Source organism: Cebus imitator, unplaced genomic scaffold (assembly GCF_001604975.1).
Source record: "Cebus imitator isolate Cc_AM_T3 unplaced genomic scaffold, Cebus_imitator-1.0 Scaffold423, whole genome shotgun sequence".
NCBI lineage: Eukaryota > Metazoa > Chordata > Mammalia > Primates > Cebidae > Cebus > Cebus imitator.
The window spans coordinates 1,579,160-1,598,669 of record NW_016107738.1 but is presented as its reverse complement, the minus strand read 5'-3'; the positions used below and the strand labels follow the sequence as shown (position 1 = coordinate 1,598,669).

At 36.0% G+C, this 19,510-nt stretch overlaps 2 protein-coding genes and 1 non-coding gene across 3 annotated transcripts in view; 1 reads left to right on the top strand and 2 right to left on the bottom strand.

The window, feature by feature from the left end:
* The window catches only part of MIS18BP1 (MIS18 binding protein 1), a 69,196-nt gene extending 51,129 nt beyond the window's left edge, over positions 1-18,067 (top strand). The window contains exons 18-19 of the transcript XR_001819441.2: positions 12,847-12,856; positions 18,057-18,067. The gene's annotated coding sequence lies outside the window, so the exon portion shown is untranslated. The remainder of the gene's footprint in view (positions 1-12,846; positions 12,857-18,056) is intronic.
* FANCM (FA complementation group M) overlaps positions 2,365-19,510 on the bottom strand; it is a 73,844-nt gene continuing 56,698 nt past the window's right edge. The window contains 8 exon segments of the mRNA XM_017509834.1: positions 2,365-2,876; positions 3,832-4,123; positions 6,113-6,488; positions 11,674-12,237; positions 13,135-13,241; positions 15,605-15,761; positions 17,361-17,587; positions 18,870-18,887. Coding sequence (XP_017365323.1) covers positions 2,738-2,876; positions 3,832-4,123; positions 6,113-6,488; positions 11,674-12,237; positions 13,135-13,241; positions 15,605-15,761; positions 17,361-17,587; positions 18,870-18,887 — 1,880 coding nt within the window. The 3' untranslated portion in view covers positions 2,365-2,737.
* On the bottom strand, positions 19,212-19,368 carry LOC119468399. Its single transcript, XR_005197074.1, has one exon. It is a non-coding gene; the product is annotated as a U1 spliceosomal RNA (small nuclear RNA).

Here is a 19,510-nt window from a genome sequence, read left to right as displayed (position 1 = left end):
TCAGCCTCCTGAGTAGCTGGGATTACAGGCACGCACCACCATGCCCAGCTAATTTTTTGTATTTTTAGTAGAGACGGGGTTTCACCATGTTGACCAGGATGGTCTCGATCTCTTGATCTCGTGATCCACCTGCCTCAGCCTCCCAAAGTGCTGGGTTACAGGCTTGAGCCACCGCGCCCGGCCACCATAATTATTTCTGACATAAAGACCCTTGGTCAATACAGGATAGATCAAAACAAAGGGTTATTTTGTAGTGGACCAAAAAAATACTGTTGTAGAACTTGAGTTGCCAATATTTGATCTACTGCTATACTGCTTAAAGGTAATGGATAGCATTTTAGGGGTTAAGAATGTGGTTAAGTCCCTTAACAGTAAAAAGGTACTTGAAATATCATAAGCTTGACTCAAACCAAGAGTCTGACCCCCTACTGCTCATATGTTTCCTGTGTCCTATCAGAACTCCTTCAGCACCTTACCTATTCTAAGATATGTCACCTGCCAGGTAACTGGTTTGTCCCATTTCTTTCCATCAGGTTGTAAGATGAACTAATAATAAGGTTTAAGGTAAGTAACCCCCAAAGGAGACTTAAAAGTGGAAGAGAAAAATACTTTGAAGACTTAAATAATAACTTGGACTGATAATCAATGGTTAATAATAGTTAACCATAATGGCTACCAATGAGAGTATATATAGGAGGAGGCTGTTAATAAGCCTAAATATGGATAGAGCTCTCCACACAGCAAGCATACATAAATAAAATCCTCAAGGTTATATCTGTAACACTCTGTTAATTTATGTAGTTCTTTTGTCTGATGGAGACACACAGATGAGTCAGCATGTGGTAGTACCTGTGTGGGAGGTGCTGCAAGGTCAGCCAGCCAGCCCCTGTGTGAGATTGTTGAGGGACTGCATGAATCGTATGCAGCTGGGGCAGAGCACCACCAGATGTCCCTACCCACAGGCCCTGCTGACGGTGTAGCAGGAGTTTGATGCATGAAGATGTAGCACAGTGGAACCAGAATAAAAGGCTCCTTTGTTCCTCTTGTCAAAGCTTAGCATTGTGCTCACTACTAGAGGAGAAATACTCAAAAAGTCCAGTTATAATAAGTTGATAACTGCACACTAGGCAATAACTTGTAGTGCTTCCTCTCTCAGGTTTTGACAGAATAATTCAATAGCAGACATAGGAAGTCAGCTACTTTCAGATGAATTGAGAGTTGATACTACCTCAAAGGAGCTAAACAATTAGAGTAACTTGTCTCCTTTTTCAACACCATAGAGTGAAAGAGAATGATACCTAGTTTCTGGGTTCTTCTAGATTTGCCAGTCAAACCTGAATAAGTCACTTGTTTCTGGGCCTCACTTTATCATTTGGTAAGGAAGGAAAGAGAAGCGATTTGAATTACATGCGCTCTGAAGTCCTTGCCAGATTTAAGGTAAGGAAAGCTCTCTGGGGTGAGGCTGGTTCAACTACTCAACAATGTAATAGGGGTAAAAATGAGACCAAGAATAAGACTTACATAATTAAAGGCGGCTTTAGTACTACACTGACTAGAAGATGTCATATATATTGCAGATAGAAGTGAAGCCTTCTCAATGCCATCACAAACATTAGAATGGATCAAAACGGTAAATGTAAGGGGGTCAATATAATGGGCCTGCATTTGGTAATTTATATTAAAAAGAAACTTTTTAAGTCCAAACCAATATACCACTTCTTTGAGTATATTTCAGTAACAAAAAGAGTAATGTAGCTGGGAGTATTAGTCCATTCTCATACTGCTATGAAGAAATACCCAAGACTGGGCAATTTATAAGGAAAAGATGTTTGACTCACAGTCCCACATGGCTTGGGAGGCCTCAGGAAACTTGTTATAATCATGGTGGAAGGGAAAGCAAACATCCTTCTTCACATGGCGGTAGGAGAGAGAACTGCAGAGATAACAGGAAAAGCTCTTTATAAAACTATCAGATCCTCTGAGAACTCACCATCACCAGAACAGCTTCGGGAAACCACCCCTGCGATCTAATTACTTCCCACGAGGTCCCTCCCCAGCACATGGGGATTATCATTCCCATTACAATGCAAGATCAGATTTTTAGTTGGGGACGTAGACAAACCATATCAGAGTTCATAGTAATAGATTTGACAGTACCTTACTGGGATACACCTTTGGTCAGATAAACATTCACTTAAGTTTTCTACTTTCCTAGTTACTGGGTCATTTATCTCACAACCCACCTATCACCCACAGCTTACCAAGTACATATATTTAGAATCAGTACATTTAATGTATACCATCTACACAAAGAAAATTTAAAGTATACTATCTACACATAGGGAAAATCAACAAGTTGGCTGTAGTCAGAGACATATCAACTTTACTATTTATCACATTAGTACATACTTCAATCTTAGGAACATTCCAAAGTGTATCTCTTAACTTAGCTTTTACTTTCTTAAATTATCCTTAGTAGTAATACTTTTAATAAACCTTGTTTTATTTAATAAAAAAATTAGTTTCGTAATCTAGTCAAAATGATCACCGAACATCAGATTTTTAAAAATTATATAATCTACATAAATAAAAATGTATACAATATAAAATAATATATTCAAATGATAAGGAAATACTCTTATTTACAGATTTTAAACTGATAATCACAAACAGCAATGATTACTGAAGTACGTTTAATATTATGAGTTATTTGATAACCCCATCTTTAGCAGCTTGATCATGCATCAGATTTCAGTCTGCCTTGGTTAAGATCATTTGGTAACATTTGTATGTCAAATACATAGTGAATATATCTGTAGATCTCCTCAGCCTTCTGATGAGTTACTTGTGCACAGGTGGATATTTCTTGAGGTGAGCTGAAAAATAAATGAGACAAAATCATTACACTAGGTCTTTTGGCTTTCATAAAATTTAGTATTAGGTAATACTAAACACAGTAGCCTTTAAGAAAATCATCTCAAACATGATCCATTGAGTTGATATGTCTTTAACAATGGTTTGGATAAAAGTTACTTGTTTCCTTTCCTTAAAATTATCTGCAATAACAGCTTCAGTATCTTCAATGAACTGAATGTTTTTGTGTTCCCCAAAATTTGTATGTTGAAGCCTTAATCCCAATATGATGGTATGTGGAAGTGGCACCTTTGAGAAGAGAATTCGGTGATGCAGGAGGATATCCTAGTGCTCGGATAAGAAGTAAAAAGACAGCTAGCTCTGTTTCTGCCATGATAGGATACAGTGAGAAGTTGGTAGTCTGTGACTCTGTAGAAGGCTCTCTCTAGAACCCAGCCATGCTGGCACCCTGATCTCAGACTTCCAGTGTCCAGAACTGGGATAAATAAATTTCCATTGTTTATAAATTACCCAGTTTATGGTATTTTATCATAGCAGCATGAGCTAAGACAACATTTGATATAGGCCTTTAATTAAAATGAATTACATTCTAAAATCTCCCTCTTCAAGAAATATAATGATCAAAACTAGTAAAATGCTCAAACATTTTTCTAGTTACATATAGAACTGAACAGCTCAGAAATGTTAGATTGCAAGGTCAAATGTAACTGCTATTTATTGTCTCTCCACAGAGCTCTAAGCTTCTCAAAGGAATGCCTACACCTATTTTCTTTTTTTTCAATTAATGTCCCTCAGCTTCATACAGTAACTAATATATGTTGACAGGCAAAAAATGTTTGCTGAACAAAATAATCCAACAAGCACTATTCTTCTTAAATTTTTTAACATTAAAATTCTATGAAATGCTTTTAAGAATCTTTTAAAAGTAATCATTTAAAAATATTACAACAGACATACCTGTTAGCCATCTTTTTCACAGATGAAAACTGGTGACACATATTTAATGCAGTTATATAACTTATATTGGGAATACTTAAATAAAACTGGAGTGCCTCACTTTTACTACTATTCATCACTGTTGGAACATGAATACCAACATTCTTTCTTTGTTCCACTAGGGTCAGTTCCTTTAGCAAATCTGCGGTTTCTTCTTGGCAGGAACTGAAAAGAATTCGGATTCCAGCACCAATTAAGGTAGTCAGCAGGCTGTCATAGCTCTTTGTTCTCCTAAACATCCTTGATATATCTCCTAAATATTTACATTTAGGGAAAGGCAAACTTTAGTAAATAACATTAAGTAGAATCATTAACATACTTTATATTATTAAAATCCCAAGATCTACACCATTGAGCAAACTAGTGCCACATTCTGCTAATGAGAAACCCTACAACTAATGTTTCTCAAATAACTGAGAAAGAAAATAGGGACAACTATGAGTGCCTTGAGCTGGAATCAACAAAGAAGGGTGAGTAAGTTGATTTGGTGGTAATGATATATATATATATATTTTTTTTTTCCCATTTATTTATTTTATTGCATTTTAGGTTTTGGGGTACATGTGAAGAACATGCAAAATTGTTGCATAGGAACACACATGGCAGTGTGATTTGCTGCCTTCTAGAGACGAGTACAGTCTTGGCCTTCTGGAGTGAATTATCTAGGAATGTAAGCTCTTCCTTATTCACCCTTTTTTTAAAATATATATATATATATATATATATAAAATTTTATATATATATATATAAAATTATTTTTTCATGCTAGCTCTGATGAAGGGGGCATTAAGTATTTAACTGATATAAAATTATTTATTCCAAAGAATAACTCAACAAATACCCTGTACACCCATTTTAATATCATCTTGACAATTACTTCCCTACACTTTCTTGTTTTCTATTCTATATTCTACTTAAACACTTTTATTGGTACTCGCTATTATGGCCCCCAATACTTTTCTATAACTTTTGCCATGTTACCTTCCTGTGTATTCCAAATCTATTTCCTTTATCCCTGCCTTTTCAAATTAAAAAGAAGCCTAGGTGTGGTGGTTCACATCTGTAATCCCAGCACTTTGGGAAGCTAAGGCAGGCGGATCTCCTGAGTTCAGGAGTTTAAGACCAGCCTGGTCAACATGGTGAAACCCCATTTCTATTAAAAATACAAAAATTAGGTGGGTGTGGTGTTGGGCACCTGTAATCCCAGCTACTAGGGAGGCAGAGGCAGGAGAACTGCTTGAACCTGGGAGGTGGAGGTTGCAGTGAGCCGAGATGGCGCCATGACCTCCAGCTTGGGCGACAGAGACCCTGTCTCAAAAAAAAAAAAAAAAAAGGAAAAAGAAAAAAATTGGGTAACCAAAAGATAAAATGACTCATCTAAGGCCACATGGTTCACCAATGACAGCATGGGGATGAAAAAGCTGCCCAATTCCTACACCAATATTTTATATAAACTATACTATTACCAAAGTATAATTCTTCAATTCTTCCAAAGTAGCTTTCACCTACATGATTTTACTTAGTCCTCATAATATCACAGGATGAGTAGGACAAGTGTATTACCAATTCCCCAGAGGGAGTGATTTGTCAATGCAATGTCACATAGAGAAACCAGAAATCACAGAGATACCAGTGTCTTCTGATTCCATATCTCATGATCTTTTCACTGTTCTTGAGGGCTTGCCATAACTGCAGAAATTCTCTACCTAAGCTCCAATCCTGCATTTCCCATCCTAGGCACTCTCTTCAGTGACCTGTTGAGAACTCAATCTTAACATGTTCAGAATTGAACTTCCCTTGCCCCTCATATCTGTTGCTTCCCTTATGTTCATAGTTGCAATAAACAACACCACTACTTAACTGCCCAATAACCAAGAATTTGGTCAACTTAGTAATTCTCAACTCCTTCCACCAACTCTTGCTAATCCTAAACATCTCCTGAATAACTACTTCTCCTCCCTACTGCTGCCTTATTTAAGGCCCTCATTCTTCATGGGTTCCTAAAAAAGTCTTATGTTTGGCAGACTTGCCTTCAATTTTGGACCCTTCAGTTCTCATAAGCTGCATTTAAATATAATGACTAGCGAAAACCATTATGGCTGTGTGAAAATATGAAATGACATTCACCAGTCAGTTGTTTCTATTTTAAGAGTTTCCCACATCCTAATAATAGAAGGATAAACTAAGTTAACAGTCAACTTCCTTTACAGTCTCATAAACAAAGATATTTAATAATACAAACCTGTTTTTTCTCTGTCCTTTTCCACAATCACACATATTCTTTCAAACATGCTCTGCAGGTGCTGGAACTGCTCAATGAGCTTGTTCTTATTGACACTATTTAACATCTCAGATTGAGACCTTCTTTCCACCACCATGCGGTTACTCACGATATAATCACAGCCATTAAGAGGACAAACTTCTACTTGTAACCCATGAATTGCTCTTAGGGAAGAAATTACTTCTAATCCAGAAGTGATTTCATGACCACCTACAAGAATACAGGTTCCTTTTCCTTCCTGTAGAAGTCTAAGAGAAGTATGTGTCCCAGCTAAATGTGGTCTTGAATTGGAACAGAATGCCCCTGAAGTGCTAGAATCCTCCAAAGCATTACCATCCTGAAAAAGTGGAAAACACTGGTCACAATCAGGTTAAATACATATAAATGCCATAAACATCTCACACCCAACGCTGATTTTCCTTACTGATAATGTCCAGTTTTCCTCCTTTAACTTGACCAAAGTGACAATAAATGAAGGAATAGATAAGTCACTACTCTTATGCCTCAAAAAATTGTAAAGCTATAATTAACAACAGAAGCTAAGAACAGTAGGATGTAAAGAAACAGGAGAAAATCTAAAAATGAACAGGAAAGGAAATAAGTGTTAAAAAAGAAAATTACAATTTTTAGCCTAGAGAAAACAAATGAATGGAAGGTGAAATAACCTTCCAGCAGATTAGAGTTCATCGTGAAGAATAAGGAAACTAGAGAAGACATTTTTGAAAATAACAGGACGATTCGATAGCCAGAAAGTATCACCAGCTAAAAACAACTTAACCTGTTTAGTTTTTTAAAAACTAACATGTTTTTTAAAAATACTTAAAAATGCATAGCTGGCCTGTTGTTTCTGACCTCGGTTCATTCCTTACTTTCTCTGACAAGAGAAAGAAAAACAACATGGAAGTGAGAATTCTGAAAGTTAGTTGAGCCAGACTTAATTATATCCAGCTTTCCTTTCCAAAGTAATCTGCCAAATCCTGTGAACCATGAGCTCCTCTTTTTGCAGAGGCACAGGGTGTGGGAAACATTAGTGCTAGATGTCCAAATCTCTGTCCCCAAAAACAGTTAAACATTTATTGTAGGTGCAATTAAAAAATAAATCTCCATAAAAGCAAATAGTTCGCAATCTCGATATCTGGTATAGAGGGAAAATCTCAGAATTGGTATCCACACACTGGCCCTCCAGCCCTCATGTGGGCTTGTAGCCAGAATACACAATACCTGTGTGATCCACAAAAACCTTAAACAAGTAATAAAATGTGCTCTCCAAAAAGAAATGCAAATGGCTCTTAAGAGCTATACAAATGGGAAAACCCATACTAAATTTCATATATTTCAAGGGACTCCGAATATCTAAAACAATCTTAAAAAAGAACAAAGTTAGAAAACTCGGACTTACTAATTTCAAAACTTACTATAAAGCCACAGGAATCAAGACAGTGTGGTAGTGGCACAGAAAAAGATTTATACGCCAAAGAATTGAGAGCCTAGAAATAAACCCTCACATATATGGTCAACTGATTTTAAGCAAGATAGCCATGCACCACCACCAACAAAAGTTGGGACTTTTACTTTACATCATTAACAAAAGTTAACTCAAAATAGATCAAAGGTCTACAACGAAGAATTAAAACTATAAAACTCTTAACAAGGAAACATAAAGGAACATCTTCATGACTTTGGATTTGGCAAGATAGTCTCTTCCCATACTTGTGTTAGTAAATTGCTCTGGTTACTTGGTGTTTGCTAGCCTGGTCGGAGAACTAGGAGTGTGGAATTAGTGTTTTCTGTTGTCCTGGTTCAGCCATAGGGCAGGACCTGCATCCCTAGGTCTGGAGGACAGGAATTTCTCAGTGATCCCACTCTCCCTCTCATTGATTAGAGATGTCTAATTGTCTAGGCTTAAGATGTTTTCCTGCCCTTCTCTCAGGTATAGAGGGTATTTTTCTTGTTTCCTTCCTGATCTGCAGTCTTCACCTAAGCCCTGAGGGCAATAGAGTTTGCTGATCTTCCCAGTGGTTAAAAACTTTTTGTTCCATTGGGGAAACAAAGAACAAGGTGGGGCATGGTTCCTTTTCCACAGTAATTGCTTCTCTCTTCTCCAAGGACTGTACTAGGAAAATGCCTTTTTCTCATTCTCAGTCTTTTTTGTGAATGTCTGATGAGTGTGTGGAGAAGAGCCCATGAGTGGTTGTAAATTCCCCTTCTGTCTACAACTCCCAGGAGTTCTAAACTAGTCCATTGCCTTTTGCAATTCGGTAATAGCTGAATTATTTTCTTTTCTTTTTTAGACAGAGTCTGACTTTGTTGCCCAGTCTGGAGCTCGATGGCGCGATCACAGCTCACTGCAGCCTCAACCTACCAGGCTCAGGTGATCCTTCCACGTTGGCCTGCCGAGTACCTGGGACAACAGGTGTGCACCAGCATGCCGGGCTAATTCTTTGGTTTGTTTAGTTTGTTGTTGTTGTTGTTGTTGAGACGGAGTCTCACTATGTTGCTCAGGCTGGAGTGCGGTAGCACAATCTCGGCTCACTGTAACCTCTGCCTCCCTGCTCCAAGGAATTCTCCTGCCTCAGCTTCCTGAATATCTGGGACTACAGGTATGTGCCACCATGTCTGTCTACTTTTTTTGCATTTTTAGTAGAGACAGAGTTTCACCATGTTGGCCAGGCTGGTCTCAAACTCCTGACCTCAAGTGACCTGCCTGCCTTGACCTCCCAAAGTTCTGGGATTATACATATGAGCCCCTGTGCCTGGCCAGCTGAATTATTTTTACTAGATTCTATCCAGTGATTGCCATGAATCAGCAAGTTTTTCATTGGAGGGGCCTGTTTTTCCTTAAATATCAGTCTAATTGTTTGCCCTACAACCTTAGCTCTGTAATGGTTTCAAGAAAACATGATTTTGCAGATGACTGGCTTTTTGTCATAGTAAGGAGATGGGAGCAACACTCCTTCCACCTTTCTACATCAAAAACTAAGATGAACTTTACACCTTTTAACATGCTAACCTATGATCGACATCCTAATTATTCAGAAATTATCACTTACATTTATTAAATCATTAAAAAATAATTAATATATGTAATGAAGAAGGAAATGGCCACTAAAGAACAAGAAGAAAATACTGGAAGTACTTAGCTATCTTAGAGTATGGCTTTCTAAACATGACAACAAGGTCAGAAAGTACAGGGAAAAAAATATAGACTGCATAAATAAGTTCTATTTTATGTAGCAAGAAACACTAAACACAAAACAAAAAAGCAAATAAAACACAAGGAATACCGTTTATAATACATGTGACAATGCAAATATTAGTATTTTTAATCTGCGAAGATTTTTGTCAGTGTATTTAGTCTATTTTATGTCTTTTCAAATTTACCTCAAATTCTTTCCCCTCCTGATTTCAAGTAATAAGAAGCATACTATATGTAATTTTATTCAATAATAGTAGAAAACTTAAAACCTGTTTCCATTAAAATCTACTAATCCTTTTTCATAGTCTTCTTCAAAGTTTCACTTGCCCTTATCTGTTTTTTAGTTAGGACATACCAAAGTAGAAATACTGCTTTAAGTGTTAGTGCTAACCAGTGCTTACTTCTCTTTTCAAAGTACAGAGCACTGGAGTGTGGCGTGGGGTAAATAGGCACCTACAGTTATTAGAAGCCCAAAGAGCAGTATGGAGGCACCCAGCCTCTGTAGCCTCATCTCCACTGTTTAGGCTTAGCCCAGGGTCAGGAGGGACTTTGCCTTATGAAGAAACCCTAGGATACTGAGACACTTGCAGATGCTACTAGTGTAAATTATAGCTGAAGAAACTAGACAGAGACTACACTACTATATCCACCTAAAACAAAGGCCAACACGCCCCACCAAACTGACACCCTAAGACCCATTCATACAAATAAGTCTTTCCCTGGGAAATCAACTCCATAAAACTGGATGAGGTGAATGTCCCATCAGACGTGTAGAAATCAACATAAGGACACATCATACACTTTATACTATAGATGAGGATATTGAAGCTCAAAGAAATTAAGTACTTTCTTGTTCTCCAGTCTATTACAAACACTTAATATAGTCAATCTTTTACTAATAATGCCTTCAAGAAGTAACTATGCCAAAAAAAAAAAAAAAAAAAGCTGGGGACAATTTAAAACTGGAAACACAAATATGAGGACCATTGTGTGGACACTGTTGAGCTTGTGGCTAAGGCAGCGTGTGGTGAAACACCTTGGGGATAAAGAGAAGTAGACGCAGAGACTGGAATAGTGGTTAGTAGGGGGTTAAGATGGGGACGGGGGTGTTGGTCAAATGATACAAAATCTCAGATAGGAAGAGTGAGTTCAAGAGGTTGAATGTATTACATGGTGATTCTACTTAATTACAAGGTATTTTATCATAAAAATCACTGCAATAATAAATTTTAAGTGTTTTCAACACAAAAAACGATAAGTACTTGAGGTAATACTGTATTAATTAGCTTAATCTAACCATTCCACAATGTATAAATATTTCAAAACATCATGTTATACTTGATAAAGATATACAATTTTTATGTCAATTTTTTAAATTATTAATTTTTAGCAAGTCTATTTTCAGTCTCCTAAATTAAATAAATTAATCAATATATACAGTTCCTATTATCACTTTAACTCCTATTTAGCAAAATTACTGTAACTATAAACTATTAAAAGCGGAAAACGTTTTTACAGTGATTCTTCTGAAATAGTACAATAGGGAGAAGGTAAAACTGGACTACTTAGTAGTCATTCCGAAAGGAAATGGAAAAAAACTTTAAGGAAACCAGTTGGTACTCCTAAATTCCTTTACCCAATAAAAAGAGACTCACATACCCAAAGCCTTCATGAAAAGTTAATCTGGGAGCTAGTTCTAGTTCTTTTTTTTTTTTTTTCCAGACACAGTCTTGATCTGTCACTTAGGCTGGAGTGCAATGGCATAATCTTGGCTCACTGCAACCTCTGCCTCCGCGGTTCAAGCGATTCTCTGGCCTCAGCCTCCTGAGAAGGTGGGACTACAGGGATGCGCCACCACACCGGCTAATTTTTGAGTTTTTAGTAGAGATGGAGTTTCACTATATTGGCCAGGCTGGTAAAGTCCTGAACTCAAGTGATCCACCCACCTTGGCCTCCCAGAGTGTTGGGATTACAGCTGTGAGCCACCGCGCCCGGCCAGGGAACTAGTTCTGAACACATAATTTCAGTTAATTTTACCTTGCAGAAAGTCCTATTTTCCCACATCCTTTTAATAAAATTATCAAGTTCTCTTACATAGTGTTATAAAGAAAACATATAACATTATCTAAAAAATTAAAACCTAAGCATCCTATGAATTGCCCATATAATTTTATGTATTGATTTCTTGCTTGAAGACATTTTCTTTACAATATTTTTGTTAATTTTTCTTTGACCTAGTTATTTAATACAAAACACACACATAAGAAAGAAAAAGAAAAACTTCTGGTAAACATCTGAAGACACTTTTCCTTTCTTTGATACATACCTTTTGTGAAATTGGAAATTTTCTACATTCTTTCTGTGAATCAACAGTAGTGAATGGTGGTGTGGTAGACTGCACTTTATTATGATTCTGAGGTTTGAAGTCTGAGACTTCAGAAATTGCATCCTTTAAATTAAGGGATGGCTGTTTTCTGTGCTTTGGAGATTGATGAACTATTGGAGTAGAATGCTCCTTGGACTGCAGTGAGGATCCAGAAGGCACTGAATTGAAACAAGGGTCCTGTTGTTTGTTCTTCTTAACAGTGCTTGGGTTAACCGCAATATTAGATTTTCTTTTATCGTTTACATTGTTCTCCTCCTCACTTGAATCATCTGGTAAAATAATTCTGGATAATTTCTTTTTTGAACGTGCACAGTTTTTTTCCATCATTTGTTTTAGCATTAATGCACGTCGAGTTTTATATTTTTTACTCCTATTTGCAAAGGAATCATCAGCTATTAAGTTAAAATCAACACAAACTTCTTCTTCACTTGATTGGCTTTTGCAAGACTCCTCTTCATTAACACAAAAACTATCCTCTAAATAGGTTTCATCTTGTTCGGGAATCTACAATAAAAACACAAGAATATTTTACATTTATTTCAGACAATTAACAGGTATTTAAAATATGCTTCTAAGCACATGAAATCTTCATTAATATTTGTTTCATTTATTTTATTAATTCAGCCACTTGCTCAACTAACATATACTAAGTACATTCTTTATGGAGGAAAATGAGAAGTTTGAGGATAAAGGAAAAGAGTAATTTACCGTCTAGAAATGTAAGGTCTAGTAACAGGCAGGTAGAAAGTAATAATAGATAAATGCTATATAATAAGCACAATAAAAGTACAGAGAGTACACATAACCTAGCTGAACATGGCAATTTATAAACAAACAAGACTAATATGAAAATGTTATCCATAAATGACATAACCTATAATTTTCAGAATATGACATTTTTATGAAAAAAATAAATTTTAATCAACCAAAAACAAAAACAGGTTCTTTTTTATTTTTTGAGACGGAGTTTTGCTCTTGTCGCCCAGGCTGGAATACAATGGCACAATCTCGGCTCACTGCAACCTCCACCTCCCCAGTTCAAGTGATTCTCTTGCCTCAGCCTCCCAAGTAGCTGGGATTACAGGTACCACACCTGGCCAATTTTTGTATCAGAAGAAACAAGGTTTCAACATGTTGGCCAAGCTGGTCTCGAACTCCTGACCTAAGGTGATCCACCAGTCTCAGCCTCCCAAAGTGCTGGGATTACAGGCGTGAGCCACCAGACCCAACCAAAAAGGGATCTTAAGAATTCATTTAGTCCACCTTCCTTTACCTTAGGCAGAAATTATCTCAAGTAGCTCTGAGAGCCCACTTTTAGAAACAAAATGGAGGCGTCATTAACAAGAACATATTTCAACATCACCATCCAGAAATTCTCCATTATATTTCTATAGTTCATACCTGTGAGAAAATGTTTATGTTTTTATGTGTCTTATGAATCATTTTGTACTTATTGTTCATCATTGGACTACGCAAAGATTTCATGTAAACAGCTCTCATTTCAGACTCTGTGTAAAGATAAGAATTTAAGATAAAGTAGCAAAATTATTTAAATGAAAACCAGCAAAGTATTTAGCTTCAATTTATTTCAAATTTACGTGATTCAAACCTTGTGCAAATATTTTACACAAAAGGTAATATATATTAAAAGATGTCTATAAACAATTATTCAAAAATATAAAGTTAGGAGTTTTGTCTTTGAAATCAGATGATCTAGTTGAGTGATCATGGACAACTTAAGTTTCCCGCTTTAGCTATATCTCTGAAAATGAGGATTCAAATAGTGCCTCTTAACTCAAAACAAAGGTATACAAAGACCTTAAAATGGTACCAGATTTATAGAAGTTTCAAAAAAAATATGAAATCTAGATTGAAAAGCAAATATGCACTAAAGACATTAAAAGCCATAGCCAATAAAAAGTATGTTTCATAATTTTCAGTTAAGCAAAACGCAGGAAATACATTGTTTTTTTTTTCTAATGCATATTATTTTTTAAAGTTATAATATAATGAACAGTACTTGAGACATGATACATAAAAACTAAAGTTCATGTGAATTTTGGGGTTCTTTTTAAAAAAAGCTTTGAAACTGTACACAGTTCATACTGTGTCTAAAATGGAATTAATTTCAGATCTCTCTAATCCCCATCTAAACTGTTGCATCCGCAGCCTTCCCAATATCAGATAATAGGGACTATGTCCTTCTTGTTGTTCAAGCTTACTGTCTCCTTTCTTTCTAATCCATCGGAAAATCCTGTCAGCTTTATGTATCCAGAATCCAATCTTTCTCACTCTCCTCAGTGCTACCATCTTGGTAGAAGCCACTACCATTCCTTGATTGGAGGACTGCTACAGTCTCCTAACTGGTTTCAGTCTACTTCTGTTCCCCTGCCAGTCATTCTCAACACAGAAGCTAGAGGGATTCTAATAAATTATGTCAGATTATGATCTGGCTGCTATTTATCTGATCTTCCTACTACCTTCCCTTTTCCCTCATTCCAGTCCTTCAGCAGATCAGGTATATTACTGACTCAGGGCCTTTGCACTGGCTGTTGTCTTTGTATCAACATTCTTCCACTGGATTGTATTGTAAACCTGCAAAAGCCACTTCTATTAATGAACATCAAGGGCATAAAATCTTATCCTGCAGATTATATTAGCATTAAGGGCAGTACTAAGAACACTGTCTTTAAACACTTTTTTCTTTATAATCATGAACTTTGGGAAATTTTGCCACTTTAAATGATATCAGAGACTGCAAAAGCAGAATAAATGGTGAGATCTGTGAAAGATTACTGAAGAGATAATCAGAGTATTTCTGACTTTACAGCAAATTTGAGTCATCTCCTCTAAATGTATTTTATGTAAGATCTGTTCAAGCATTATATAAACACATCATTTTCTGAAAGTAAACTGTCCTTACTTGGTACATTTAATAAATTTAGCTTTGTATTTCAGTTGGTTTTAACAATCTACATCACTGAACATCTCTTCTTCTAGTCTTTGACGAAATGTCACCTTCTCAATAAGGTCTATTCCTAATTGCCTTATTTAAAATCACAACTAGGCAGAGTGCAGTGGCTCACAGCTATAACTCAGTACTCTGGGACACCAAGGTGAGAGGATCGCTTGAGGCCAGGCATTGGAGACCAACCTGGGCAACATAGTGAGACTAAATCTCTAAAAAAGGCCAAAAAAATTAACGGTCATGTTGCACATGCCTGTAGTCCTGTAGGAGGCTAAGGCAGGAGGATCTCCTGAGCCTACGAGTTCAAGGCTACAGTGAACTATGACTGTGCCACTGCACCTTAGTCGGGGTAACAGAGTGAGACTGTGTCTCTAAAAAAATAAAATTTAAAAATAATAAAATTGCAACTTGTCTGTTACTTATACCCTCAACCCCAACTACTCCAAATCTTTCTTATCTTGTCCAACTTTTTTATTTTTCTATGATTTATCTTACAGTAAACTAAGTAATTTAGTTAGTATGTATATTATCTCTTTCCATTTGAATGTAGGCTTCATAAGAAGAAATTCTTTGTCTATTTTGTTCATTGATATATCGTTCTTAAATGCCTTACATAGTACCAGGCAATAGCAGGCACTAAACACTTGTGAAATGAACATTTGACACTTGAGCAACCCAGGTCATTCTGAAGAGAAATATTCAAATTAGCAGAAGTCTATAAACAACCAAGTCTAAAATAAAGGAAGTATTAAAGAATTTGAATGAAAATGACCAAATAAATATTTTGTACATACCACATTTAATTACCTTTAAGGTCCAGGTTCATTAAACACTGATTAAAAGACTTAAATATAAGCACATAAAAACATTTTTAAAAATTTTAAGAATCATTATAACATTTACCATTAATAGCCTGTGAAAGCTGAGTTTCATCATTTAAAAAGTCAAGTAATGAGGAATTCTGTTCATTTTCAGACTCATCATTTTCATCTGATGACACACATTCTGCATCTTCTTCAGAAAGTTCTGCTTCATCATCTAAAAACTTCCTAGCTACATGCTAAGACAAATTAGAAAACATGAAGATACCATTGAGGAAATAATTTTGTTTCATGATTGTAAATAATTCTGGTAAACTGATTTCTTATCAGTGCTTTCTAGATTAATAAAATAATAAAAACAGAAAACTTCTATGCCGGGTATGGTGGTGCACACCTGTAATTCCAGTACTCTGAGAGGCCAAGGTGGATGTATCACCTGAGGTCAGGAGTTCAAGACCAACCTAACATAGTGAAACCCTCTCTCTACTAAATACAAAAGAAAATTGGCCAGGTGTGATGCACACGCCTGTAATCTCAGCTACTCAGGAGGCTGAGGCAGGACAATCACTTGAACCCGAGAGGCGGAGGTTGCAGTGAGCTGAGATCGTGCGATAGCACTCCAGCCAGGGCAACAAGAGCAAAACTCCATCTAAAAAAAAAAAATTCCAAGAAGAAATGACAAAGTTACATTTCTATTTAAAAATTCTGATAATTCGGTCATAAGTAAAATAAAGTAAAAGTCAGCATATCTGCTTTTTTTTTTTTTTTGAGACAGAGTTTTGCTCTGTCTCCCAGGCTGGAATGCAATGGCACAATCTCTGCTCACTGCAACCTCCTTTTCCCAGGTTCAAGCAATTCTCCTATCTCAGCCTCCTGAGTAGCTGGGATTACAGGCACCTGCCACCATGCCGAACTAATTTTTGTATTTTTTAGTAGAGATGGAGTTTCACCGTGTTGGCCAGGCTGGTCTCAAACTCCTGACCTCAAGTGATCTGCCTGCCTTGGCCTCACAAACTGCTGGGATTATAGGTCTGAGCCACCACACCTGGGCAATTTTTTTTTTCTTTTTTTTTTTTTGAGGCACAGTCTCACTTTGTTCCCCAGGCTTTAATGCAGTAGCACAATCTCGGCTCACTGCAACCTCTGCCTCCCAGGTTCAAGTGATTCTCAGGCCTCAGCCTCCCGAGTAGCTAGGATTATAGGCATGTGCCACCACACCCAGATAATTTTTGTATTTTTAGTAGAGACAAAGTTTCACCATGTTGGCCAGGCTGGTCCCGAACTCCTGACCTTAGGTGATCCACCTGCCTCAGCCTCCCAAACTGCTGGGATTATAGGCGTGAGCCATCATGCCCAGCCTGCTTGATGTTTCTTAATAAGCATAAAATCTCCTGAGTCTTCCAGCTAAGTTCTTTCAAGAAAATTACTGCACCTCAAAAGAATGTAATCAGAAAGGAAAGGTACTGAGAACACTTTTTCAAGTATTTGAAAATTAGAAATAAGAAAAACAATATAATGATCATAAAAGCAAATATCTTAAAACTCAAATTTCTAACTCTATATTATTCAATTTGAAATATAAATTCTCAATACACTTGAGTTTTTTGATATTCATTCAAAGTAACATAACACTGCAATATAAAGTATCAAAACACAAAGAGAAACAAAAAAACTATACTTTGAATTTAATTCCAGTAAAAAAACAAAATGGGTGTCAAAATACTTAAAATTTTTTTCTATAAAGAGAATTCATAGAGAAATCTGCTTTGACGTAAAACCAATGATCTTTACTGATAAAACACATATATATAAAATAAACAACAACAAAAAAAGATTACCTTTAGGTGACTCTGTCTCTTTTGGACTTTGATGCCTCTTCTGGCATTCCGGTTACAAACCTTGAAGTCTTCTAATTGTGAATATGGGTTGTAAAAATTCTCACTCTCATCACTAGATGATAATTCTGACTATAATAATTCAACAAAAATCTTGCATAAGAAAAAAATAGTTGATTTTTTTTTATTTTAGTGCATTTCTCAAGGGTTGTTTCTTTTTTCATTTTTTTCTTTTAAAATATTTGGCCCAATATTTTCTTCCTAGATCAATAAAATTACTCTCACAACTCAGAGCGATGTTATAAATATATAATATTTATGTTATGTTATAAATACTTAAGAATGCAAAAGTAAATAACTTAGGTAATATTAAAATGCTAAAATACTAAATTAGGTTATAAGTAATACTAGTATAGGTATTCATTTGATGACAACATAGTTTTAGTTTTTATTTTCATTTTTTTCTGCAAACACTATGGTGACTTAGAAAACTGATACTTTTAGTTTAACAGTATTTCCTTCAGAAGATCTTCAAAAGCTTCACAAAGAACAAGTCTATAAATTTGGTCATCAAAAGCAGTCCAAACATAGGAATCCTTTGAAACCAAGAAACCAATATAAAAATAACAAGTTTTGACTATGAGGCCTACCACCATATCTCTTACAGAATAATATAAAACCAGTCAAAAGAATCAAAAGTTTATGAAAATCATTTCAATTAACAGCAATAAATTTAGTTTAAAACAGGTTGATCATCAGTATTATCAATATTTTAATTCATTTCTTCTAGTTAATGTAGCAAGTTGTTCTTCTAGTGAGGTCTTATATGAGTACAAAAGGTTAATATGGACCAGTTGCATTTTTAATTACATATGGTTCCCAACTTACAATGGTTCAACTTATGATTTTTAGACTTCACCAAAGTGCAACACTTTATTATAAAATAAGCTTTGTGTTATATAATTTTGCCAAAATATAAGTGTTTTGAACACATTTAAGGTAGGCTAAGCTAAGCTATGATATTCAGTAGATTAGGTGCATTAAATGCATTTTCAACATACACTGTTTTCAATTCATGATATGTATCAGGATCCAAATCTATTCTAAGTTGAGAAGCATCTGTAATTTTACACAAATTATCCTTGACTGTATTTTGAGAATTAAAACAGACAAGATCTGCTAGTCTCAAAATTTAGCTATCAGCTATAAACTGATGATTATCATTAACCTTAAGACCTGCCCATCTACTCGAACTTCAGATTCACAGTCACCAGTGCCTGCCAGACACTATGACTTTACTATCCCACAGGAACCTCAAACTCTAACCTGTGCAACACTTAGCTTACCATCTCTTTCTTCTTTTGCCTAAATCTGTAACATACTTGCCAAACAGCTCAAGGCAACCAGACAGTCATCCTGGACTCCTTCCTTTCCTTCTTTCAAACTCATTCAGTCGTCAAATGAAAGAATAAGCACTTCTAACACCTGACTTCAATTTTTCTCCAATTTTACTTCTTGAAACTCTTTTGTCTTTACAATCTAATAACACAGAGATGCCGTTTCTCACCTTTGGGTCTTTCTTTAAGCTGTTCATTTTGTTAACAATGCCTTGTCTTCTTCATTCTTTGGCCTAGCTGCCACATACAGTTTAAGATTTAATTAAGGTATGACTTTCAAGAAGCTTGCCAGAAGATCTCAAGATCAAGGTTAAGGGCTTAACTTGTCATCACTCAACTTTAAAAATTATACTGAGCTTGTCTGTTTACTTCTTTATCTCTCCTACTAGATGACTTAAGACAGTATCAGGATATATTCTTTTTTTTTTTTCTTTTCTTTACTTTTTTTTTCTTTTACCAGGGGAAAGCGCGAATGCAGTCCCCCACTACCACAAATTATGCAGTCGAGTTTCCCACATTTGGGGAAATCGCAGGGGTCAGCACATCCAGAGTGCAATGGAAAAGCCTCGCCCTGGGAAAATGTGATCACGGTATTTCCCCTGCCGGGTAAGCATAGTATCAGGATATATTTTTCAGAGTATCCCCAGCAACTTACACAATAGACACATAGTAGGTATTTAATGATACCTACTTGCTGAACTGCTAAAGTATACTGACAAAAATAGGATGGTTTTCAAAGAGTCTAAAATTATTATT